Genomic DNA, 24,773 nt, shown 5'->3' on the forward strand with positions numbered 1-24,773 from the left:
TGTTAAAGCCAACATACAAACTACTCTAAGGGTATGTTCCGATATACACTGCGAGTACTGTATAGTGCTCCCACTGTTCAAAAATTTGTTCCGCTATGGACTGCAGTATACAGCCGCAGCGTCCTAGGAAATATATGACGTCACAAATCCCCGCTATACTTCTACTGCGAGCACTGGCGTTTTCGAGGTAAGGTACTCGCAGTGCTTTGATCACGTGATCAATCAAAACCACTTGAATGCCTAACGGCTGATATAACTTACAGTTTAATAACAAACATTTAAAATTCTAACTTACTTTCTTTGTAGTATTAATTCAATTGACAGTTAATATTAATATAGATTTTTTTAATGCGATAATACTCCAATAATAGTTTTTCTTGTTGAATTGAAAAACTTTGATGCACTCATTTGAAAACTGTGTCGAAAAACGAAGCTGACTAGTATACTGGACTGCGTTCCGTTTTAAATTGTAACCAGTATAGCTGGCTATAGAGAAACGGTTTCACAGTATACTAAATTGACGGTACTCTGTACAGTGGTCGCAGTGTATATCGGAACATACCCTAAATAACACTAAACATGACGGTTACAGTTGTCTTTTCTCACAAGACAGATATCGTCAAAACTCAAACGTCATAATTGTCATTTTTTCAGCCATAATTTTGGCGGTAAAAAGTAAATACAGGTTGTTTCAAATTTCAATGTTTGTCGTGGTAGGTTTACTAAAAGCATAAAGAAATTATATAAAATTAATATTTTAACAAAATTATTATTGAATATGTCAAACATTAAGAATATAACGACTGTGGCTCGTTCACTGACCAAACGACCATTTCGAGTTTCTATTGAAGGTAATATAGGATCAGGAAAATCGACGTGTATAAAACATTTTGAAAAATACAGTATCGTGGAAACACACGCAGTAAGTTAGCCTTTTGGTTCAACATTTATATATCGGCCAACTATGCAAACTGTCTTCTGATAATACTAGACAATTAGATTTAAGTGCTCATTATTTATTATTCTAGGAACCTATTCAAGAATGGCGCAATGTTAGCGGTCATAACTTACTCGGGCTGTTGTATAGTGATCTTAACAAATGGAGCTTTGCATTTGAACACTATGTGCACCTCAGCCGGTTAAAGATTCAAACCAGTCCACCGTCTAACCCAAATGTTAGTGTGAAGATGTTTGAAAGGTATTATGTTATTAACTTGTAAATTCTTATTTGTATTAATTAATGTCGAAAAAGCACATCTAATGAAAACTATTTATAAATAGCAGTCTAATTGGAAATAGAATGTATAATAGAACAGAATTACCCTTCAAGAGTAGGGATCCTTTTTTCTAAGGCAATAAACTGATATATATTGATAATTTTGTTGTGGATTATGAAACTACAAGACCAGGGATAAGGCATTTACATGTACAATGTGTGCTTAAGGTAAGTAGACATGAAAAGACTAAACATATAAACGTAACATAATATTTCTATTTATTCATGGTCTAGATGTAATTATTTTTAATTTACTTAAAATTGTATTGTTTAATTTCAGGTCAGTACAAAACAGCAGGCACTGTTTTGTAGAGAATGCTAAGAAACAGAATTTTCTTCATGACCCACAGTACCAAGTTCTTGTTACTTGGTTTGAATATACTGAAAAGAATTTAGACATTAACTTAGATTTAATAGGTTTGTATATTTTTTCTTTTTTCGAAATTTGTCATGTGGATATAGTTTTTTATCTATTTTAAACTTATGGTTGCAATAGCTCTGCTTTTAGTAATAATTATAGGTGATCCAATTACAAACTTAACAAAAAATTGTAGAATTGGAATCTCCTATACAAGGTAGAGCTCTATAATAATTACATCAATAGTAATTTCTTAAATTCATCTTTTTGTCTTACATCTTTATATTTAAGACATATTGGTTTCCTTAAAATACTTGCTTTCACCTAATAGGCAAGTGTTGCATACATCAGAACAAAATCCATTGGCACCTAAATTGTTTAAATACAACCCCTGGGTATAGAGTTGTACCTTTAGCCATAAGACTAACACTACTCTGCTGTTCTGTTCTGTTCTGCTGTGATGTTCAAAGAAACATATTCAAGTTTTAATTTTAGTATATTTGCGGACAACACCCGAAGTCGTTTGGGAACGAATGATGAACAGAGGCAGGGCTGAGGAATCTGAAGTACCTTTGGAATATTTACAACAAGTAAGTAATAAAGTTTAATAACAAATAATTTGAAAAAAAAAAGCCACCTCTCACTGTAATATACTGTGTGTTCAATGTCTACTTATTTAAGTCTAGGTGTGAAGCCTAGGGTTGTAATGCTATAAGAAAAATTATCATTAATACAAATAAAATTCCAAACATAAAGCTCAGTAAGGCTGATTAATTTTTATATTTCTACTAGCAGACTCTGCCAATCTTTGCTGTGGCTAAAGTTTTTGTTATATTACATAGTAGTAAACTATTCAAGGTAAGCGGTACGAGAACACCAGTCATGGGGACCATGCTTTTTTGGTGGTTATGCCATTAAATTGTAGCTTATGTGGAACATTGGTACTTTCAACACAGCGCCATCTGTTAGAATTGTGACTGTCAAATAATAAACAAATAATGTGCAATAAATATTACAGGTATAAATGAAGATGTAAGCTATCCTATCTTTTAAGTTGGATCAAACTACACACGGTGTGCAAATTTGATTGATATTGGTTCGGTAGTTTAGGAGTCCATAGCGGACAAACAACGCGACACGTAATTTATATACATATATATATTAAGATATATGTTGTATAGATACATTAATATGTATCTATATTAAATATCTGTACAAATTGTTGTATGACCAGTGGTTGCACTTTTAAATCAGGATACTAAGATAGAGGCCTGTTACTAAAAGTAGAATTCTATCTGTTACAGGTGCACGAATCATATGAGAAATGGTTAAGCTTCCCCGATGTCGGCTGTGAAGTGTTAACAATTGATGCCAATCGAGACATAAAATATGTTATTGAGGATTTAGAAAGATATACATATAAGATATTAGGTGGTAATCATACTAATTAGAAAAATGCAGCTATGTTAAAAAAAACTGGATAATTATTCAGTGTAAACTCTAAGTGTAGGGAAATGTTATGTGTAAACAACATAGAAACATTGATTTACTATTATTTTATATTTTATTAATAGACTAAGATTCCACTGCTTGATTCTGCAGATATGTTTTTTTTAATGAAAAATTGCTGATATCAATTGCAACTATGTTTTGTTAATTAATTTTACATCTAAAGTAAATGATGTAAAGAATGGAAACATTATTAACATACATTAGGGTTGCCAAGTGTAAACAGGTATATTTTTGTTAATTAGTCTTTAAATTTATTATTAAATTAAAGTTGTTTAGTGGAGCAGTGGGATCCTGTACTATAATATGATAACAATCACCCAGTCTAATACATGAGTGAAGAGTAATGACAAACAAAAGAAAGATTTTCATAAAATTTTCGCTATAGGTACTGACAATCGCTGCAGTTTTTAATGGATGTATTTTAGAATGTACCTACAAACAAGTTCTTCTAATTTTGGTCATTATTTAGATATGATGATTGATGACATAGATCTCATAAAGTTGGGTCTACATTTAAGAGGCTGAGGTTCAATAGTGATGTTACATGGAGTTTACACTATGTTTAGTAAGTTAATTTAGAAGACATCCAACGACGGCTTCTTTCAAGTCTGAAAACAAAGGAAGCTCTAATATATTATATGTATAAAAGTCTGACATTACTTATAGAAACATATTCATCACTTCAAAGATTTTTTGATACAATCTGTGATTTTCTATCTTCAAAACTTTTATTATAGCTTTCATAATTTTTAATTAATGTAAGTTTTATTGTTGCATTGTATTTACTGATGGTCTGATTTATATTTAAGAAGAAAGAATACCATTTATGCCAAATAATATAATTTAAATTTTATAAAATAACTATATTTGATAAGTTTCAGGTTTCCTTAACATTTAAATATGTATACTTTGTTTGATTTCATATATAGACTTAACGCAGCTAACTAATCTCCTGGGTTCGATTCCTAAAGAAAGAAAATTGTTTTGTCATGAATACACGATATCATGTTTCCTATAAAGAATAATGATAAATATATCGGACGCATACCTCATGTCCTGTTGTAGGGTATTGTGAATTGAAATAATTTTATATAAAAACCGCCTTAATATTATGGTAAGAGATATGTTAAAAACTATTAAATTAAATCTTTGTTATTATTTTTACTGCGGGTATGCCTCCAATGTTACTAGATTTTTAGAGAAGAAGTTAGTTGACATAATAAATAATTTGATGGGAACGGTGTTAGTTTCTTTTTAGTAACGATTTCTTAAGGCCGATTTACATTATCTTAGTGTTTAGGAGAGTGCTTTAGTACAACTTGAAAGGCAAGTTCTTTAGCGTAGCGTTTACTAAAGCAAGTAGCGTTTACATGTTTCAACTAAAGTACTATCCTAAAGCACTCTCCTAAACACTAAGATAATGTAAATCGGCCTTTAGGCCCCCATGAATGTGACTAACATATTTAAAAGACACAACACTGGTCATATATAAGATATCAAAATAAGAGCAAAAGAATTATATGTAAACGTAATACAAATGGCTACGTTATATCCAAATATGTAGTTAAAACTCATCTAATATCGACGCAAAAACATTTCCACTAGAATTTCTAGCAAGGACAAAAGCATAAGAGCATACTCGCGAGGCAACTACGAATATTGATTGGCGAGTCGAAGCCGCACGAGTGGTATCCAGTCTCGATTTATTTCTAAAATAAATAAGTACATATTAAATGTATATATCAATACCGGTATGTTATTTAAACGAAAATATCTGGAAAACTTCATGTGATGTTTGAAATCTGTAATGGATTTAGGTTTTTTTTGCAAGAGCTCACAGATATGGACTCAACAAACCAAAGCCAATAGAAATCACATGGTAAACCTTTTGCTCCCGGATTCTTCATTTTTTTCCGACGAAAGTAAATTTTCAGTGGACATTTCTTGGTATAATAACAGCACAGACTGCACAAACTAGACAAAAAACAATGTAAGTACCTATTAATATCTTTAGTACTTACTAATTATAGCGTTACTCTTGAAATATAGTGCTTTTACTAACTAACCACTACTTTCATACTTGTGGGTACTTACCTCCTCTTAATCAAATAACTGGTGAATACTTTATTTCAAAAACCACAAAGCTGATTTTAATGAAAATTTGTCTGATCCTAAATTATTAAAGAATCATCTCAATATACTAAGAAACTATGTGCATATGCATACATAATATATAACCAAATTTCTAAGAAATAGATCAACACAGTCAAACATTTTTCCGACAATATCATATGTACACCCTTTTTTAAAGTCTGTTAAAATAATTAATTATGATCAGGATTTAAATAAAATAACAATTTCATAACTATTTTATTATACATTTATAATTTATGCTTAAATTACATATCGCATTTTGAAATTTAGATAATTTAATTAAGTAATTTCAAAATATGACATTTATCTACAAAGTCCAAGATCGTGAAAAAGGAAGCTTTTATCACATTATGTACATCATAATTTTTTTTTTGTGAGGTAAAAGTTTAATTAAAGACTTGTTAAGAATGTTTGACTACTCTATTATTTTCACGATCTGTCCTTAGTTTAACGGTAAAGATGATCAGCTTTAATATTAGCGGCTATCTCGCTCTCCCATTTATCACCGTTCGTTAGTAACTTTTCCTTATTGTAGAGAAGTTCTTCGTGAGTTTCAGTTGAGAACTCAAAGTTTGGACCTTCAACAATTGCGTCTACGGGACACGCTTCCTAAAAAATTAAATATGAATGCTAATTATTAATGGAGGAAACAATGAATACATATTTTTTTTGATATTGTAAAACAAGAGAAACATTGAGCTATCTTTATATATATAATTCTTCTGTGAGTGTGTATGTCACTGAACTTCTCTCAAACGACTGGACCGGTTTTGATGAAATTTTTTGTGTGTGTTCAAGGGGATCTGGGAATGGTTTAGATTCACAAATCAGCCCGCCAGATGGCGCTGCAGTCGGTACTTTCATACTTCGCTTTACTAATTGCTTGTAATATCATGCAGGACAACGTCTGTCGGGTCCACTAGTTATATTATAAGTTTAAATGTATAATATATGTAATAATAATATGTTATAGCCATGTAAATTTGTTATAGTTTTTGTTTAAACAAAGGATGTTTTTATTTAACAAATAAATAAAAATATTTCAGCAATATTATACACTATTGAGGGTCTTGGCAAGAAATGAATAAATTAGTAATGTGATAAATATATAATATATATATTACCTGACAGAATCCACAGTAGATACATTTGGTCATGTCAATATCATATCGCGTTGTTCGCCGAGAGCCATCGGCACGCTCTTCTGCTTCAATTGTGATTGCCTGAAATAACATATCAAAGTATATAATATACTCTGATACTACAGTATAATCTCGCAATCGGGAATTGCATCAGATATATTTCTCCTACTGTCTTTTTAATCTTCAATATAACCCAAGTATGAGATCAGACTTAGTCCTAGTTCCTATCCCAATCAAGAATCAAACCTAAGCCATAAACCGGCTTAGTTTCTCCTACACATTTCACACACTCTCATATTTTTTATGCATTTTGAACTCAATATACAGTTGGCATTAAAGAAAGTAAAAATTAATCTCAAAATTAAACCACTGATTCCTTTTTCCTTCTACTATGATAACTTCTTCTTTCTTTTGCCATGATTTTTAATTAAAATCGTACTAGTTGTTTTTTTTTAATTTGGCAAGTTATTATAAACCTGATAGATATTTTAAAGTCAGTAAATTTTTCTTTTTAAATAAAATTGTATTTATATTTAAAATAAAAGCAATAATTGCAATGTATCAGTTGATATTCTATACCATGTTTTACCCACCACTTTTCAAGCATATTGATTAGAAACTTCATACAAAAGTGGCTTCTGTATAAACTTAACAGAAAAAGAGCCTATTACAATCTTGGATATTTTCTATATGTATACAATATTTAAATCAGTATTACCTGTGCAGGACAAATAGCTTCACATAGTTTACAAGCAATGCATCTCTCTTCTCCAGAAGGATAACGTCTAAGAGCATGTTCACCCCTAAACCTGGGAGAAAGGGGCCCTTTCTCAAATGGATAATTAATAGTTGCAGGCTCCTGAAATTAACAACATACAATATTTAACTTAAATATTGTTTTATACAGTAAACTTCATGTAGTATATGATTTAATGTCAAACTCTTAAATGTTAACATATAAAATAAATAAATCAGAGGTGCTACAACCTCTTTAGGTCTTGGCCTCAGATTTCTGAAACTGTTTCATGATCATTTTTAAATTTAATAGGCAAGTAGGTGATCAGCCTCCAGTGCCTGACACATGCTGTCGACTTTTTGGGTCTAAGACATGTCGGTTTCCTAACAATGTTTTCCTTCACCGTTCGGGCAAATGTTAAATGGACATATAGAAAGAAATTCCATTGGTGCACAGCCAGCGATCGAACCTACAACCTCAGGTATGAGAGTCGCATGCTGAAGCCACTAGGCCAAAATGTTAACATATACTTAACAACAACTCTCCATAATGTTAGAAAATATAGTATGGTCCGTTCAGCATTTTTGCTAATAAACACAAAACTTTAGTGTCAAGAAAAATCTAAACTGCACTGTCATTATTGCCTGGGAGTCAATCATATCCGTCTTTTAGTCTATAAGTAGTATATTTGTCATTATATAGTATCATTAATAAGGCAAAGCATGTCACAAATAATCATAAGTGAAGTTGTTAATATTAAAACCTAATTAAGTATAAAAATAAAAGCTTACTTTGAAAATATGAGCAAAAGTAACAGCAAAACCTCTGATCAACTCCGTCCAGAACATTGTCTGGGCCGCTCTATCTGTCATAGCCTTAAAGCTCATATCTGGATCCTCTGCATTCACATATTTATATCCAGGTACTTCTATTGGGTAGACTTTTTCAGGTTTTCCCTCACTTGGTGTACTATACTGAGCATGACGAAGAACAGAGCTACTGCTATTGATTGCTCGAACTATAAATTAAAAAGGTCAATGTCATAAATAAAGTTTTGGTAAATCATTAAAATTTTATGATATAAAATTGTTTTGATAAATTCTGAATCAATTTTCGGTAACAATAACACAAATTTCTTACATTCATAAGGTTTAAAATTAAAGAGGTATAAGTGAGAATTAAAAAATCTATTTGCCCAGACGAATTAATGCTAAAATAGCACTTATTTACTGGAACCAGCTGATAATTTTAAATCAACAATATAAGGTTATAGAGAATTGCGTAACGAAATTATCACTATCTTAGCAGCTTTTAAAAATCTGGGTGAAGAGCAATAAAGGGAGTAATATTATTACCTCGCGAAGTCACCGAAAATATCTTAGCAAGAGACATTATACCGTTTTCAAGTTTTGCGACTCGAATTTATTTTATTCAAGAACGCTGAACATTATTGAGCTTTGACAGTTGTCTTCTTCTGTCAGTTCTGTGCTGTCGTCTATCCAGTATCAATGTCAGTGATAAATAATGTCAACCATCTACTAAAAGAAAAACCATGAAGATGGGCTAAAATTAAAATCCACAAAATAAAAAATTTTAAGTAAAAAATTATCTTTAATATTTTAAACTTTAAACTTAAACATTTAAATTTATTTAAATACTTAGAGCGCTTTAGACATTGACTTACGCATGAGTTACGTTTCAATCAAAGAGTGACATATTATTATTTGTCATACACAGTTTTTGACATCTTTTTGGAAAATCAAACGACAAAGCTTGTATCAGCTTCAAAACAATAGTGACGTTTACAAAATCTTGTTGGTGGCTTTAATTTTGCGATTATTTTGCCACGCACCATGGGAGATGCTCAAACTCCTGATGTTGAATCACCAAAACCCGGTCCAGGGGATGAATCCCAACCAGAGGAGGTAAGAATACCCCATTATTTATGAATATCAAATTTTTAATATAGGCTTACTCAAAGATGTTCTTATTAGGACCGGCGGCTCTTTGGAGGCTTAGAATTTCAAGTTTCTGAAGTTGTCGGAAGATTAGAAGCTGTAGTCAATTCTCAGGAATCCCAAGAAAGCATGGAAGAGGAAGAAAAAAAGCCAGAACCCCGCAAAATCAGCGGCAATTACTTTGAACCAGAAGAAATGGCAATGGATGAAATTTTGAAGGTTTTGGAAGATCTCGTATTGAAGACTGATCCAAGTTGTGATAATACCGAGCCTCCACTACTTCCGACTGATCCTGTTACGCGTGCTGCTATATTGTCCCACAGTATTTCGGCTCTTTTTAGTAGACTCGAAAGAAATCATGCGGCAAGGCTTGGAGCTCATATAGCTAGTGAAACTACGCTTTGGATGTCGCATATGTTTAAGTAAGTATTAATGACCTTAAAAATTCCTATAAAAGACTATAAACATTTTATTGTAATTTTTATCAATTTTAATGGAATACTTAGATAGATAGATACCACAGTTTATTAATCAGTGATTACTGATAATTGTAAATTTGAATTATGGCAGGAAATAGTGCACCAAGTCCTTGATAAGAATTTAATAAAATTGTTATCAGAGAAAACAATTAATTTAACTAGCCTTATCAATTGGTAAAATGTATGGTGTTTATAACTCTTTCTTATTGTACCTCTTTGGCTAAGTTTTAAATATTAAATATAAATAGATACTCAACTTTTAAGTACATAATATTGAAAAAAAAAATAACTAAATCATAATATTTTTATATTCCTATTTACAAAGCTCTACCAATGTATAATTTTTACAATGTTTATTAGTAAACATCAAACAACATTGTCCACCTATTGCCTTGGACTCTTTACAGATGATTAAACTGTTAACTGTAAACACTGACAGATATTTGCATTTCTTACGTATGTAGAACAATTCTTTGTTTTATACATTTTGCCCGACAATATACATTCCATTCCAAGATAATACATCTTTAAAAGTTTTAGAACTATGTTTACAAATGTTCCTATGTTTTTAAAATGAAATGACATTGGGTTTCTTTGCTGGAAAAGATAAATTAAATTTTTAATACATCAAAGAACTTAATCTTGCTGTTTAGAGATATAACAGACAGAGAAATGTGTCTGTGAACTTTATTCCTATAGATGGGATTTTAAAGTGAAAGTAATACATTTCAGACTCACAGACTATAGTGCATACTACCATCAAGAACAAATGGAAGGTTTAGTAAGAGTAACAAGAATGTTGCTACATCACAGATACCCACGTTACTTAGAGGATGGGGGTAAGTTTTTTTGTAAATGTTTACACAAAATATTAATATCATCTTTTTAATTATTTACTTGTACAATTATTTTTTATCTTATAATATTACTTATTAATAAAATTTTGCTTCTCCATGTAAAGGGTTTTTTTTAATTTAATCATCTGTATTTTAATATTTGCATTCTAGTATGTTTTGGTTGTTTCTGAACTTAGTTTATTATCTGTTTAATTTCAGCACTAGCATTTGCAAGCCGTCTCCCAAGTATATACAGCTGTGTTGCAAGTCCATTGGGGGTTGTCCAACATTTGTGCAGACAGCTTGGCCTTCCACTTGCCTGTGTAAGACCTGTGCCTGTTGATTCTACTGGTGCGTAATTTATTGTATTTTAATTTTCCATACCACTCATCCCAAGAAAAAGATTTAGTCAAACTTGTCACCTATTACACTATAACGGTATAATACCAGAAATACAAATTTAAAAAAGTATGGTAAAATAATAATGTTAATATGGCAACTTTTCTTTTTGCTGTTGCATCGATATAACATGAGTATTAAGAATAAAAAAAAGGGTGCGTGTACCTATTTACGCGCGTAAGAAGTTATAATTCTTTGGAATTATTAATAATACATACGGATAGTTAACCTCAATTGTATTGAAGCACTTAGGAAGGTTGATGAGCACAGTTTTTTCACAAATATTTTCTAATATTAATTAGTATTGATTTAAATATTCAATTTAAATCACTTCTGATTATAATTCAGACGCACATATAAAATTCGCACTTGTATAATGAAAACAAAATGAAAACACGTGTTTTAAATGTAGAAACTAAAAGCATGTAGATAAATATTATAAATACATATAAATACATAGTGAACAGAGGTTCCATTTCTGTATTGTTGGTAGCAGTTTTTCCTCAACTTAATGAGCGATTTAGTGGGCAACTTCATTCTGTAAATTTTGTGTCACGGTGCGCGCGCATCGTAAAATTTTACTCTCATCAATTTTTCATAACGCGCCTAAAGAAGTATAACTTCAATTAGTGGGCAACTTCATTCTGTTAATTTTGTGTCACGGTGCGCGCGCATCGTAAAATTTCATCAATTTTTCATAACGCGCCTAAAGAAGTATAACATCAAAAATGATATTATAAAAATTACTTTTCAGGCCGTGGAATCGACATAGAAGCACTGGACAGACTTTGTGAAGAGGATATTAATGGTAACCGAACCCCACTTCTAGTATTAGGTGAGGTGGGTGGACCTCCATTGGGCACAGGGTCGGCACTTCGACCCCTGGCTGAAACCTGTAAGAAACGGAACCTTCACCTTCATGTCAGAGGACACGCATTGGCTTTACCCGCTGCTTTGAATAGAGATCAGGTAATTTAATATAATATGAATAACTCGTGATATTATTTTAATATTAAATTCATATCTGGACTATTGTCAATAAGTGGCTAAGAGTTTGAACCTTTGGTCTAAGATCCCGATATACAACAACCTTCACCGAGATGCTTATTTAATGAAACGTATTTTATATTTAATTTAATATGTCAATAAATATAATCCATATGGGTTGCCTAGCAAATTCCAGTCCAGAGTATTGTAATTAACATTAAAAAAAAATATTTTTTTAAACATTTCACCGGTATTATTATTAGATAAATTCTATACCAATCGAAAGTATGAAGCCCATAGAATATGCAAACGTTAGGTTGTTTTTAATCAATTAATTATTTATGTGTATATTTTTTATGTGACACTAAAGTATATATACATCTTTAGTAAAAAAGAAAGTTACAGTGAAACATATATAATACTACCCTGATTAAAAATATTGATAGAAAAAAAATTAAAAAAATGTACTACATGCATATAATAAAAAAATATATTTTTTTTAAATATTAATAAAACATACTCTGGACTGAAGTTTGCTAGGCAACCCAACCCATATGGATTATATTTATTGACATATTAAATTAAATATAAAATACGTTTCATTAAATAAGCATCTCGGTGAAGGTCGTTGTATATCGGGATCTTATACTACTTGAACATATGAAACGTACAACAACATATGAAGTCTCCATCACATTGGTGAAATAGAATAAAACTCTGCATGTCAGGCACAGAAGGCTGATCAGTTGTCTTTAAAAAAAAATTATCAAAGAAACGGATACGAACACGAAACAAAATAAAAACAATGCACAACGCTGTTATGTTAATTCCGCACATAAGCGGAATAAAATTCATTAAGGAGCGTTCAAGTATTACGTTACGCAATTTTTGGAGATAATTGACAGTGTAACGCGCTGTAACGTTTTTCTGTACCCAAGTATAGTAAAACATTTCGTGACCATCATGTGGTGTAAAGTACTGGAAAGTTGAAAATAATAATAACGCGTAATTAAATCCCCGCCCCGCATCGTAACGTAAAAGAAGAAAATTTGTTAGCCACTAGGCCAACACTACTCTGTTTTTTTTTTCTAAGTACTGTTGTAATTAAGAAATGTTTTATAGCCAATTCTGTTTCTGAATTTTAATATGTTTTAATTAAATATTTTCAGACCTACAATATAGCCGATTCTCTCACACTTACGCCCGGTTCTTGGTTCGGCGTTCCCGGATTACCCACTGTCGTATCCTTTTACGTCAAATCAGATATTACCTATTCGTACACTATATTTGTACTACTACTTGTATTTGTTTGGCGTGACTAAAGCAATATATTTATGGCAGTAATAACGTCGGTAACGTGAACATACAAAATCGTCTAATGTCTATCCTAAGAGCGAACTATACGGTAATTGTATAGTAATGAGAACACTAAATACATTTTTAAATAGTATCTTAATATATATAATTTATGCGTCACTTTGTTTGTCCGCTATGGACTCCTAAACTACCGAACCGATATCAATCAAATTTGCACATATTTGCTTATATCTCAATTAATACCCGCCATATTATTTTATTTCAAAATGTTTGTTTATTATTTGACAGTCACAGCTAACAGATGGCGCTGTGTTGAAAGTACCAACGTTTCACATAAGCTACAATTTAATGGCATAACCACCAAAAAAGCATGGTGGTCTCCATGACTGGGATTCTCCTACCGTTTCCCTTGAATAGTTTACTACTACGTATGTAATATAATAGAAACCTTAGCCACAGCAACGCTTGGCCGGTCTGCTAGTGAGTATATAAAAAATCTGTGCGTTAGTATCAGAAACTTCCTTCGCCATACATATTAGGCAATACTTGTATTCAAAAGCTTTGCGCTCTATACAAATTTGACGACTCGTACCAAATACGGTTGGTATTTAGGATAGATAAACATTGTTTTGTGAGATTTAAATATTAATTTCTTAACCTAGTTCAGACATTTTATCGAATACCAGAACCTATAACGGCTAATGATCAATTGAAGGGAGTGAATGCGGTGAGTTCTATATTTATTAATTATGCTATAAAGTTGAATGGTTTCCGTAAATTACTCCAGTGCCTCCAGTTTATAAGCATTGTGTCCATATTCTAGGGATTATTATATTTTACGCAATTTTTATTTTATGTTTAATGTTATGTTTAGGGCCTGTTTCACAATGTATGGATAAGTTCTACATAAGTTCCAAATTAGCTATTTATTACTTATTGGTAGGATAAACACTATTGTTGCGTTTCACGACTGTCAGATAGCGCTATTCGTCACATAAAGTCCATCTTAAGATATGAGTCCGATGAATGTCAAATAGCACAATTTATCTTCCAAATAATTTATGTGTTGCATAGCTATTTGGTACTTTATCCATACATTGTGAAACAGACCCTAAGACTTGCGTTTCAGTATTGGAAACTTTTTATAAGAACTCAAATAATGTCATATTTATGGTACAACTTTATATATGTAGGTATGACAAAATAAATATATATTATAAGGAAAATATAATATAAATTGTTTTTTACTAACATAACTTTTACACATTCCAAGAAAACACTTTTTCACCGGATTGAAGTTATATATTATTATAATCTTATTAATTATTACTTAATATATATATTAAACTTTTTAATTATTTTATATAATTAACATTTTTTTCCGACGTTTCGTGTACGCGTGCCTGATCACGGTGACTGAAGACAAAAGGTGTTGAATGTCAAAAAGTATCGTACAAAAACATAAACGTCGGATTCTTTTGTTTTAATTATGTAAAATAATTATAAGTTTATAATAAAACATAAATTAAATCCGGTAAAAAAGTGTTTTCTTTACAATATAAATTAATTTCGTTCAAGGCGGGTAGTCGCGAAGGGACATTAGCGGTTCTATCTGGCCTTTGTAGTGGGTCTGGGCGTCTCAGCGCACTTCCATTATGGACCTGCGCACGCGCAGCTGGCGCTAAACGGCTATCAAGGAGACTCGATGCGGCTTTCAGATCTGCGAGAGCAGCACGCGCGCTGGTTGCAAGTGCTGATTTAAGGGTTTTGGTTAGTTTCATGGTTTTAGAATAAGATTTTTTTTATGTCCCAATACAGAAACAATATAACTGCCCTGCGATTCTGTAACTCACTTCACGAACTCACACAGCGGTTTTTGCATCGGCGGTCGCTCTCAAATCAGTCGTGAAGCAGTCATTTTATGATTTGGCATTCTGAAAAGGTGGGAGCTTGTAGTTTATTGTTTATCAGAATGCCAAATCATAAAATGACTGCTTCACGACTGATTTGAGAGCGACCGCCGATGCAAAAACCGCTGTGTGAGTTCGTGAAGTGAGTTACAGAATCGCAGGGCAGGTGTAGAAATTTGTCTACCATTTTCGATTAGTTTTGGGATAATAATAACCTGTAAATGTGAAGTGGGGTAAATAAGTTGATAAACTCGGAATATTATTTTTTGCCGGAATTCGAATCTACCACTTTTACTAAACTGTAATGATCGACCATTTGTAAAACACGAAATATTAATGTACTGTGGCATTATTGTAATTGAATTTAAAATAATCGTATTTTAAACTGTATAATAATACGTGTTTATGTTAAAATTAGACTCTGTGTTCACTTAACACATTTAGAGCTAAAAATAATTGATAATAATTTTCAGAGCGAACGACCGGGCGGCGATGAACCACCAAATCTTGATATTGTTGTAAGTACTTTTTTTTAATTTAGATTAAACATTTTGTCAATTAAAATTGGTTTATAAAAATAATTTATATAATCTCATTCGGTAATATTCTAATTATGAAATGAAATACAGACTTTTATTGGCATATTTTACTAACATACTTCTTTAAGAAGATTAAAAAATTCAATTAAAGCGTTATTCTCCTAAAAAAATAATACTTTAAAATATTTTTTTAATTAAAGTACAATGTGTCCCGACCAAGGAGGTTTCAATTCAATTTAAGATCACATTATCTGTGGTGAGCGCGATGCGCGCGCAACGCGCTGTTTCCGAGCCAATAGACCAATAACAGACTTTTTCCATTTTGGTGCTATTTCGTACATACGAATTTTAGTAATATTTTGTTGGATAAAACTTTAGCAGCAACTGACAAGCAACACCGACGATATCGATGAAAATTTAACTCCACCTGACATTCTTGAAACAGCTGAATTCTCGAAACTGACGAATAGTCTTTTGCCAGAAAAACAAGAAAAGCGTACGACAAATGTTAGCAAGACTATGACTTGGAAGCCTATAGCCATGAGATTAAATAAAATAGTGTATGCAACTGCATATAATTAGGTATTAAAACACTCGTGTTGTGTGAACTACTATTATTTAAGCTGACAATCATAAGTTTTTATGGTTATTATTGCGTTAGTAAACCACTAATTCTAACCATTTATAGTATATGTGTACTGGCTTCCGTCAATGTTTGAGTGTTATCCGTACACACGCACACTACAATGAATAGCTGGCAGTTCGGAACTGACGCCCGGAGCAAACTCCCCGCACCCCGCGATCCCCTCAACCATAAAATGGCGGGGCGCGTCTTCGTGAATTGCACTATCTATAGTCTATACGTTTAAACGTTTTTTTCCATATTAACTTTGCAGGATGCGTTGAGCCAAGCATCAGCCTGTGTGGCATTTCAGTTCGCGCCTCCCGGAGTAGAAAAACCGCCACCGTACTTCGACAAACTAAACTCCTGGCTGGGACAGGTGTTGCAGAGGGAATCGGATATGGTATGTACAGAAATTATAAATATGATTTTATAGTAATTTTTTTTAAACTTACTACTGGATCGCTTTTAAATTTATTCACCATAATGCTATGCCCTGAGTAAGATCAGCTATATATATTTAAAAAAAAGGTAAAAAAAAATTAGCTGAAGTTATAAATAAAAATTGATTATACTAATTAAACTAATAGTAGTTATTGAGCCGAAATTGTTCGAGCCTGTTCTATGCATATGATATAGATACCGGCAAACATCTTGAACAAATGTCCTTGCCTGCGCAGAAGCGATATTTAGGTATCACTGGGAGGGGCGGCGGGAGAGTGACGTGTCGATCGTGTGATTGGTAAATCAGTTGAAGTTTGTGTGTGTGTGTGTATGTGTACGATCACTCCCTTATTTAATGCTCAAGAAGTTTGCCAGTATCTATATACTACATACTACTATATACTATATATATAATATATATTACGGATTCATTATATATATTTTCAAAACCAAAAACTCGCTATCTTTAAAGAAATAAAGAGAAATCAAACCAAAAAACAGAGATGTTTCAGATTCACATAGAAGTATGCGAAACAGAAAGTTATGGTGTGGTCCTGAGGTATTGTCCCCTCGAAGGGTCTCTTCTAGAAGAGGATTCAGTAGAAGCATGGGCCTCCGTTCTAGAAGCTCAGCTGAATGTCTTACACGCAACTGTGGCTTTGAGGGAACCGTTTCAGGAGAGAGTGGCTCAACATCCGGCGTTACGACTTATCCATGTACCGGGATGGGCTGGTACGTTAATCGTTTAGGTCTATATTCTAAAGTAATTTAAATCTAGTTCTATTCTAGCTGTCAAACATGTCATGAAGTTTGACGTATTTGGGAGCGTTCAAGTATGACTTCACGCAATTTTTGGAGATTGTTTCTTGTGACATTGTGACGATTGTGACTTCATCGAAAATTTAAAAATTTAAGGAAAATATCTGCTCCAAAAACGTTTTTTCTTTATAATATATTATTAACTTATATTTGTATTATGTAGTTATATTTATATTACACTATATTAATAAAACTTATTTCATATCATTAAATGAGGTTAAATATACACTAAAACGATATAAAATATTAATAAAGTTGCAATATCGCGCAAACTGCTCAACCTTGCAAGCGCTACATATGGCGCCCCTTGCGACGCGGGTGTATATTATTCAACGTATCTCCTAAATTAATAGAGATCCCATTTTAAATTTTCTAGTGTACTTTCATTATCATTTAAGCTATATTTTTAAAGAAAAAAAAAAGAAAATAAAAAATTGGTTGAAGTGACTGTAATTCTGGTTTGAAAAGTTTACTTCCGGTATTGGCCATTAATTTTTTTTAATTTTTAATTTTTTTTTTAATGTCAAAAAGAACAGTATATTTTTAATATGTATCGCTATGTAAAATATTTTATAGTAGATTTGTTATATTCGAAAAATTACTTTCGAAAAATTGTAGTACCGATCAACGACAATTCTTTTGAAAGCTATAACTTGGTAAATATACACTACCTATACAAAAAAAAATATTTTGCATACACATTCATACCTACTAGAAGTACAAATGGGCCGAATGTGGTCGATTTTCAGAACCTCACTTTTTATTCCCTGTCCGCTTCACGTGAAATGTCCCAATTGTCACTTGATAATAATAAATTTAAAGCAATATTTTTTACCTAGAGAAGAAGGAAAATCTTATGGCGAATGCTACGCGCTCGATATTTATCGTGATATTTATCGAGATATTTATCTGGTATTTTTTTAGTATACTACACACTCGATACGTATCGCGTCAGTACGACGGTAAATTTTATTGAGTACACTCGTACGTTTCGTGTTACAATATGAGTAACAATATTAAGAAAGCTTGCGTTGCCATTATTATTATTATTATTATCAGTATATGCTGATATATATCAATATCCAAGACTTTGGATTGTAAACATTTTCCGCTGCAGCACCAGATCGTTTCAAATCTGTTATTTTTTAAATTATTTTCTGTAGTTTGCCTAGTTTGCATTAGAGGTGTCCCATTCTTATAGGTAATGTTTCTAATACAAGTATGAATTCTCTATATTATTCTGCCTCCATATATGCGCGTCCTCTTCCATCGCTGGCAGCATTAATAGTGACGCGATAAATATCGACCATACCCTAGACGCTCGATATTTATCGACGATAATTGATCGTGGATTTTTAGATTTCTAGAAATCCAGCGATCCGTATCACGATACGTGATACGCCTGTACTACACATCGTGATTCTGGATTACGATCCAAATATCACGATAAATATCGAGCGTGTAGCATTCGCCTATGGATTTTTATGATTTAATTACTTTTTGTATGACAGAAAGAAATCAATAGTTCCCAAATTAAATTTGTCATTTAAGAACAGAAAAACATTAGGCCGGCAATGCACTGACGAGCTGTTTGGTACAAAGAAGGTTCACCATGGTTTCATGTATAGCTTGAAGTGATCTTGTTTCTAAATAATTCGTAAATAATATGTATAATCTTAGGGATCAGAAGCGGTAGATATATAAAAAAATCAAAGCACTTAACCAACCTAGGCAGTTTTATTGCTTACAAAATTATTTTACTTAACTAACTACAACAATAAAATAATAATCGACCAAAAATAATAATTAACACAACTAAAGGCCGAAATTAATACACAAACACAACCGAAACGTCCGTCACGTCCGAGAGCCAAATGCAGAATAACCCCAATCCGGTGTTCCCCTCCTTTTTTATAACCTCTCACTCGGTCCGGTTTGCTGGATGGGGATTGTTTTCTAAGAGTAATAATAATTGTATAATAAAAAAAATATTTAATGCTAATTAAATTTGTGTGGTCAGGCCTTGGTGGTGTCAGATACGTTCCAGCGGGCTGGGAAGACGCACGCTCAGAAGACATAAACTCGTTAAATAGAAAGTTAGTTCACACGTTGCGGGCAACAGATGGCGCTTTTTCGTGCGGCGAAGGCGAGGATGGTATGTTTTGTGTTAGGTGAGAAAAAATACTATTTTCATTTAATAAATACTAGCGACCGCCCCTGATACTAAATACACTACAGAAATAAATACTTCTTTGGCATTATTAAAAATAGTTTTTGATTGCATGCAAATAATTACAATTAAATAATCAAAGACTGGAAAAGGAGTCATTATAGTCAATAAAGTTCAGTTTACAGTTGAAAAATTAAATTAATATTTATTATTATTCTCTTACATTAAGTGTAACATAAATTCTATTATTATTCGAATGTTGTTTTTACATTATGTCCAATGCCGAAGCATCTTCCGTGGGCAACTTCATTCTGTTAATTTTGTGTCACGGTGCGCGCGCATCGTAAAATTTCACTCTCATCAATTTTTCATAACGCGCCTAAAAAAGTATAACTTCAAAAACTGCATCAAAATCCGTTGCGTAGTTTTAAAGATTTAAGCATACATAGGGACAGAGAAAGCGAGTTTCTTTATACTATGTAGTGATAAATTGCGGAAATTTTATTAATTCAGTTAACGACTCCACAATTGGGTAAAAATATACTTGCGGCTATTTCATACTTTCGTTATAGGTCGGTTATCGAAAGCTGGCGGGTTCACAGTACTCACACTAATGCAATTTCACATACAGTATGTTTCAAAATATGATTTTTTTCCCATGCTATACATTTTAGTCCACTCTGGTTTTAGTAAGGTTGGGTGGGTTGTAAATAAATAAAAATGTGTCAAATACATATAAATATTAGGTGCATACGAGGATGGATCCAAAAGTTCTAAGCCAGACCAAGAACGTGAAAGAGTAGTTCGTGTAAATAATTTTTCATTTTTCCTTCTAGCTCAACACACTTCACTTTTACTTCACTAACTATTCTTTCAATACTCCTCTTAGAAACCCCAGTCGCATCTGATGTCAAATTAAATATAACATTTTTTCATTAAACTGTTTTTATTTTAAAATAAATGAAAACATTGTGCACCATTTCACGAGATTGCCTAGGTAATGTTTGAAAAAAGATCAACAAGTATAAAATAATAATAATATAAAACAGTAAAGATCAACATAAACAGTAGCAAAAAGAAAAACAATAACTGTCTCTTTTATACTCATAAGCTTGACCGAGCGCGAGAGAGACGGACAGTCTTTTCGTGATGTATTTGTGATTGTATTTCAGTTTGACATCACGTCTCGCGCTTATTCACAGACACTACACAAGCACAAAGTGTAAATGTGTTGAAGCCGCCAGCTTTAGATAACATACCTATACTATGATTTAAAAATATGTAGTCTACGAGGTTATATGAGATTTTTTTTATTTTAAGATTCGGCATGGTAACGGCAGAAACCGATGTTGAAGAGTTGTTAGACTTGGTGCTTTCGGCCGGTAAAGAGGTTGAGGAGAGTTCAAAGGTGCTTACAGATATGACTGAAGTATTAAAAAAAGGTAAATTATCTTATACTTTTTGCTATTACTATAATGCTTTGTGCATATATAATAAATATTAAAAAAACAGACTTTTAATATAAATAACGGTGTCGCCGGGAATCGAACCTAAGACCATTACGCACTAATTGCGAATTTGGCAGAAAGGTTTTTATTATGAGCCAACTGTCCTATTTTTTAACCAGTACGCTTTTGTCTCTTTCTAACAAACTGCTTTACGTTATGATAAAAAGAGATAGAGCTACTTATAATAGTACAATTTAAATTATTTTTTTATGAATAAGGGGTTCTGAAAGTACGTATATCTATACTCAAGACGTATAAATTCCTTCCATACAACGTTACAACCCGTAACGCCACTAATTATAATTTTTTTTTTTTTCTGGCACGGTTTGTGCATTAGCCATCGTCAAGTATAAGATTTTTATAATTCGTGCTTTTTGCCTTAGAAATTCGACCATGTCCTCCATGTACGGTTTAGGCACTCGCCCGGTACCGCACAACCCTCCCAAAGGCCGAGAACAAATTTAAATTAAATTAAAACTTGCCCTCGAACCGGGAATCGAACCCGATACCCCTCACCTAGCTGCCACTTAATAAGACCGCTAGGCTATGAGGCCCTTCACTAATTAATTATAAATTCGTTCCAGGTATAGAAGCTGCTCAAGAGGAGTTAGAGCGGGAAGCCTCCCAAGAGGGGTTATTACGTCGGGTTCCAGTTGTAGGAAGAGTGGTCTCGTGGTGGGCCCCCCCTCCCCCTGTTACCGGAAGACGGCTTCTCCTCACACACGGCGGCACACTGCAATCTACTAGTGATGTATATAGGTAACCTTGTGCTCTATGTTATCCTGGTACTTTTGATTTACAAAACAAACAAAAAAGCTAAAAAATCCATGGTTAGATAGATAGATCTCAATGAGACAATGGTCGAATGAGGTCTCCGGTTCGAATCCCTGGATATTATAAAAGAAAATAATAATAATAGTCGGCGTTGTATGTCTGTCGCAGTAAAGTAGTTAAATCAGAGTGTTAATTGAATCTCTAGACAGTTAATTAAAGATCGATATTCAATCAATTCTCTAGCATTTTGATTTAAATAAAGCAGCGTCGAAAATGTTTAACTATCTGTCTTACCGAAAGCCAGCGTGTTAATTAATAATGTAAAACAAGATGGCGGTCACGACAACAGCTGATTACATTTAGAGTTTTTCTTTTTTATATTATTTTAGTTTTACTTTTTTAAATTAATTTATCATAAAAAAATATTTTTACTGGCTATTCATTTTCCTAAATAATGAAATATTATTAAGGAAAATATATACGACAACATATATAGGATAATATATAATATATATTTTTTCCAATCAAATATCTTAGTCACCCTACCAAAGTTGAAATGCTTCGTTCGGTTTTGTTAAACGTTTCGTTCAGTCACTAGTCTGACTTTAGCACTAGACTTTAGCGGCTTGATTGAATATCGATCTTTAATTAAATGTCTAGAGATTCAATGCACTCTCTGATTTACCTACGTTACTGCGACATATTGATCGATATTCGCGTACCTATCTGGAGTACTTGGACTGTCTGACTATATAAAAATTTATCATAATCAATTCAACTCGTTCATTGAAGTATTAAGTTAAGAGTGCAGTTACCTACTGATTTTACACATTAATTAAAGTTATTGTTTACTTTGCTTTTTTCATTTAATATAATGTCATTTTCAGCTGCGTAAAGAAAGATAAAGATGAGGAACCTGCGCGTGCGCATTCGCCATCGCGCCGCGAAACGGTCGAGTAACATCACACACGCCAAAGGCAATTTACATGTAGTATTATAAGGCACGTAACTTGGCCAGATTCTGCAATTAATAGATAACCATAAACAACGACACTGGCCAACTTATTTGTTGCACACTATACCATACATACAGTCGACTTCACACATTGTCACACCAAAAATTGCTATACTGTGATATCAATAATTTTTTTAATTGGCTGTGCCGTTATTTTTCGTATTTGGTCTTTACTCTGTAGTAAATAAGATTTACACTGTATATGAGCTACGCACACATATGAAATTTAAACGCTTGTACATTTGAATTTAGAATATAGTCTATTCTAAATTTGAATTGTTTAATCATAAACGTACTATTATTTACCTTAACAATACCAGATAAAACCTTCAAAGCGTATGTGTTATAAGTGTGTTTTGTCTCGTTCCTGCAAATTATATTAATACTGAGATGGAAAGAGACAGAAAATTCTTTATAACTTGAATGGCTATTTAGTACGTTTATACGGTCTTATAGTATTTATTGATTTAAAAGCATTTTTGTTTATATCCAGCCGACTGTATACAAATAGTTTTAATTAAGCTAATGTAACATACCATAATATTTATTATAAATCCAAAGTTTGATAAGTTCTTCTTAAGTCGAAGTTGAGGGTAAAAATTTAAGTTGACACTTAGTAAAGTATAACCCCGATTTTGACAAACGGGAGTCTATTTATTGTCTTATATTTTTGGTACAAACCAAAGGTAATTTTAAATTGTCAATTTGAGTCTCTGGGCCGTTGTCTAGATCGTGAATCAAAGTTAAATCTAGTTTCAAAAGCTGTCATTTTTTTCTGTACGAAGTGAAGATTGTGACTTGAGATACGATTTAAAATATGGACGTATATATTAGAGCTAATAAATCCTTTTGATCCCTGAACTCAATTTCGTTGTTCATTTCGCTTTATCAAAATATCATCAACGTGCATCAATGAATTGAATAAGGCCGGTAACGCACTCGCGAGCCCTCTGGCATAGAGTGTCCATGGGCGGCGGTATCACTTAATATCATGTGAGCCTCCTGCCCGTTTGCCCCCCGTTCTAAAAAAAAAAAGAATTAATGACCGACAAAATGCTTCTAATTTTACATTTCCTGCTGGGAGACTTCAAGTGAAGTGGACGTTCTGAAATTTGTTCATAGTCAGCTTAATTGTATTTCTAATAGGTATGACTCCCCAGTAATTTTTTTCGTTGTATGATCTTTATTTTTCAAATAATGGGCTTCTAAAGAATTGACGGTATTGAAATTCTTATTTTTTAAATATTTTTCCAAAACAAACCGTTAAATAGAAAATTTAGGCTTTAATACAAAATAAAACTAGATGTTTTTAAATAAAAAAACGGAACTAAACTTTTCAAATCAGAGTTATTAGTAACTTCGATCATTTTTTTTATTTCAAAATATAGGCTAACGTACTTCCACCATCCTTCCGTACACTTTACGGGCGGCCCATCAAATCACGGGCGTAGTAGTTTCAACACCTAGTTTGAATCGTATCTCATAAAGAAATTCCCTCCACCCGACATTCGTTCCATGAAGTAATTCACATTCGTGTATTTGAAAAGTAAAAAGCCCTTCTCTATTTGAAATGGTCAAAGTCCCTTAGGGAGCGTTCAAGTATTACGTAACGTATTTTTTTTCCTTTTGTAAAACGTTACTATGCGGGGAGGGGATTAAATTACGCGTTATTGTTAATATTTTTTTCGACTTACACCACATAATAGTCACTAGGTGATCACGAAACGCTTTACAATACTTGGGTACTGAAAACCGTTACGGCGAGTTACATGGGGGGGGGTCAATAATCCCCAAAAATTGCGTTACGCAATACTTGAA

At 32.6% G+C, this 24,773-nt stretch overlaps 3 protein-coding genes across 3 annotated transcripts; 2 read left to right on the forward strand and 1 right to left on the reverse strand.

Annotated features, from left to right (window-relative positions):
• The first annotated feature begins 645 nt into the window (after positions 1 to 645).
• LOC125049648 (deoxynucleoside kinase-like) lies at positions 646 to 3,247 on the forward strand. The gene is made up of 5 exons (XM_047649044.1): positions 646 to 922; positions 1,029 to 1,198; positions 1,557 to 1,693; positions 2,130 to 2,224; positions 2,939 to 3,247. The coding sequence occupies exons 1-5, from the start codon at positions 779 to 781 to the stop codon at positions 3,083 to 3,085; spliced, it is 693 nt and encodes a 230-aa protein (XP_047505000.1). The 5' UTR covers positions 646 to 778; the 3' UTR covers positions 3,086 to 3,247.
• Positions 3,248 to 5,503: 2,256 nt separating this feature from the next.
• LOC125049650 (NADH-ubiquinone oxidoreductase subunit 8) lies at positions 5,504 to 8,685 on the reverse strand. Its single transcript, XM_047649046.1, has 5 exons — positions 8,534 to 8,685; positions 7,970 to 8,196; positions 7,161 to 7,301; positions 6,425 to 6,523; positions 5,504 to 5,909 (listed from the first exon to the last, which is right to left on the reverse strand). The coding sequence occupies exons 1-5, from the start codon at positions 8,568 to 8,570 to the stop codon at positions 5,748 to 5,750; spliced, it is 666 nt and encodes a 221-aa protein (XP_047505002.1). The 5' UTR covers positions 8,571 to 8,685; the 3' UTR covers positions 5,504 to 5,747.
• A 239-nt stretch (positions 8,686 to 8,924) lies between these two features.
• On the forward strand, positions 8,925 to 23,879 carry LOC125049642 (pyridoxal-dependent decarboxylase domain-containing protein 1). Its single transcript, XM_047649038.1, has 15 exons — positions 8,925 to 9,103; positions 9,173 to 9,558; positions 10,348 to 10,454; positions 10,671 to 10,802; positions 11,605 to 11,819; positions 13,007 to 13,078; positions 13,822 to 13,881; positions 14,733 to 14,924; positions 15,538 to 15,582; positions 16,500 to 16,628; positions 17,182 to 17,401; positions 19,509 to 19,659; positions 20,979 to 21,100; positions 21,751 to 21,925; positions 22,828 to 23,879. The coding sequence occupies exons 1-15, from the start codon at positions 9,032 to 9,034 to the stop codon at positions 22,898 to 22,900; spliced, it is 2,151 nt and encodes a 716-aa protein (XP_047504994.1). The 5' UTR covers positions 8,925 to 9,031; the 3' UTR covers positions 22,901 to 23,879.
• The last annotated feature ends 894 nt before the right edge of the window (positions 23,880 to 24,773 follow it).

The sequence above is a fragment of the Pieris napi genome, chromosome 5 (genome assembly GCF_905475465.1).
Source record: "Pieris napi chromosome 5, ilPieNapi1.2, whole genome shotgun sequence".
NCBI classification, from domain to species: Eukaryota; Metazoa; Arthropoda; class Insecta; order Lepidoptera; family Pieridae; genus Pieris; species Pieris napi.

Coding starts and splice junctions, on each gene's coding strand:
- LOC125049648 (XM_047649044.1), top strand. CDS start 779: ATGTCAAACATTAAGAATATAACGACTGTGGCTCGTTCACTGACCAAA. Junction 923..1,028: donor GTATCGTGGAAACACACGCA/GTAAGTTAGCCT, acceptor TTATTATTCTAG/GAACCTATTCAAGAATGGCG. Junction 2,225..2,938: donor CTTTGGAATATTTACAACAA/GTAAGTAATAAA, acceptor TATCTGTTACAG/GTGCACGAATCATATGAGAA.
- LOC125049650 (XM_047649046.1), bottom strand. CDS start 8,570: ATGTCTCTTGCTAAGATATTTTCGGTGACTTCGCGAG. Junction 7,302..7,969: donor CTTTTGCTCATATTTTCAAA/GTAAGCTTTTAT, acceptor TGTTAATTTCAG/GAGCCTGCAACTATTAATTA. Junction 6,524..7,160: donor AAGCTATTTGTCCTGCACAG/GTAATACTGATT, acceptor ATGTTATTTCAG/GCAATCACAATTGAAGCAGA.
- LOC125049642 (XM_047649038.1), top strand. CDS start 9,032: ATGGGAGATGCTCAAACTCCTGATGTTGAATCACCAAAACCCGGTCCA. Junction 9,104..9,172: donor ATGAATCCCAACCAGAGGAG/GTAAGAATACCC, acceptor TGTTCTTATTAG/GACCGGCGGCTCTTTGGAGG. Junction 10,455..10,670: donor ACGTTACTTAGAGGATGGGG/GTAAGTTTTTTT, acceptor GTTTAATTTCAG/CACTAGCATTTGCAAGCCGT.